The sequence below is a fragment of the Chrysochloris asiatica genome, unplaced genomic scaffold (assembly GCF_000296735.1).
Source record: "Chrysochloris asiatica unplaced genomic scaffold, ChrAsi1.0 scaffold00004, whole genome shotgun sequence".
Classification (NCBI taxonomy): domain Eukaryota; kingdom Metazoa; phylum Chordata; class Mammalia; order Afrosoricida; family Chrysochloridae; genus Chrysochloris; species Chrysochloris asiatica.
In genome coordinates, this window is record NW_006408522.1 from 19,234,631 (window position 1) to 19,236,528 (window position 1,898).

At 32.3% G+C, this 1,898-nt stretch overlaps 1 protein-coding gene across 1 annotated transcript in view; it reads left to right on the forward strand.

Annotated features, from left to right (window-relative positions):
- WDR72 (WD repeat domain 72) overlaps positions 1 to 809 on the forward strand; it is a 300,638-nt gene extending 299,829 nt beyond the window's left edge. Inside the window, exon 20 of the mRNA XM_006831859.1 lies at positions 754 to 809. Coding sequence (XP_006831922.1) covers positions 754 to 809 — 56 coding nt within the window. The remainder of the gene's footprint in view (positions 1 to 753) is intronic.
- The last annotated feature ends 1,089 nt before the right edge of the window (positions 810 to 1,898 follow it).

A 1,898-nucleotide genomic window follows, 5' to 3' on the forward strand; every position in this document is an offset into this window, starting at 1 on the left:
AAAAAAAAAAAAAAAGTAGTTAATTAAGGCACAGTGGAGTCCTGGTGTGGTACTGCGGGTTAATGCACTGGATGGCAAAGTCGATTTGAACCGCAAGGTCAACAGTTCAAACTCGCCAGCCATTTTCAGAAACCCTATATAAAGGGTCGCTGTGAGTTGGAATGGACTCGAAGGCACACAACAACAGCAAGACACAATGCCCCCAAATAGTTTACTAGTCAAATCAGTTTAAATCAAATAGTAATTTTAGCCTACAATTGCAACCATCTAGTAGTCTGAAAAGTAAATGCTTTTTGAGTCAATAACTCAAATCATACTTCTAATATTTATAAAATTTGTCTCTAAAGCTGCAGTTGTGACTTACTCTAAGAACAATTCAACTGCTTAAGATTTATGTAAATGTACTAATTTCAAAGCAAATACATTGTGCTGAAAATTTCACTTTCCTTGACAAATGAAAAAATCAATTTATATTAGTAATGCATGTAATTAAAATATATTTTCCTGAGGCATTGATGATTTATGAAGCAAGTTTTTTTTTTTATATATTATATTATCATATTTCATTTTGGGATAGAGATATGATTTGTCAAAATTTTGAGTAGTACCTCCCTTCCTCCTTTCTTTCCTTTCTCCCCTCACTGCCTGGGTCCTTATTTTGTTCCTACCCCTCTTTCTTCATCCACCACTTCTTTCCTTTCTTCATCTTTCTTTATATCACCATATAACCCAAAATATCTGTTTTCTTTCTAGGTAAGACAAGGCATCATTCATGGATAGTGAAGGTGTGTTCCTGCAGAGTGTGCTAAATGGAACCAAGTCTATGATTGGATTGATTGATTCATTAAGATGTTGAAAGCTTGCCATTTGTTTATCTTTGAATATGAGTTACATTGTTAGTGGTTAGAGTATCATGCTACAGTAGATCTGCTAATATGTTAGCAAGACTAGGTTGAATTGCTGACTTGAAAATACCCATACTTACCTAATTTTATAATATCACTATCTAAATCACTGTATTTTCCTGATTATTTTTTATATTCATGTTTCCAGCAAGGAATAACATTCCTCAGACACATATTTAATACTTTTTAAAGATCTTCTTCTGTATTTTCCATGCCTCAATTATGTAGCAAGCAACATTAAAGCCATTTGTAATACATGATGTTTTAAAATTTTATGTTGCTTCAATGCATTTAACCTCAAACTGTCAAATATTGCTTGATGTGTTAGATTAAGATATTTTGTTGTAGTAGATACTTTAATTTGAATCAATCACTGCAGTAAATCTCATCTCTAAGCATTAAATGTTGTCAAGAAATAACCAATTCTATTTAGTCATCAATTAACCCAAATAGTGATACACAGAACAAGAGACTAACCTTGTGCAATCTAGTTAATTTGGACTTCTAATGATATAGAGGCTAATGTCTTTAGCTAATAGTTGACTTTGTTGGCCATGTAAATGTAAGCTAGGGAAGAGGAATCTACTTTCGGTACATCACAATTGATTCTTATGAAATATAAACTCTTGTTCTCTTCCCAGAAAACATGACTAGCAGGAATTCTAAAAGCAAAGTATGCAAAACAATATGAATAGAAACAGACATAAAGACATTAAAGTCTTTAGTGGCCTGATTTATTTGCCATGATTTATATTATATAATTCCTGGATTTATAGAAAATCATCTAAAGGATTATTAATGTAAACATATTATAAATACTTATATTTCTCAGTTCATAGAAAAATGAAATAATGCATTATATATATTCTATATATAAAAATGGAGTCCTGGTGTGGTGCTGTGGGTTAATGTACTGGACTGCAAAGTCAGTTTGAACTGCATGGTCGGCAGTTCAAGCTCATCAGCTCCTCTTTGGAAACCCTATACAGGATC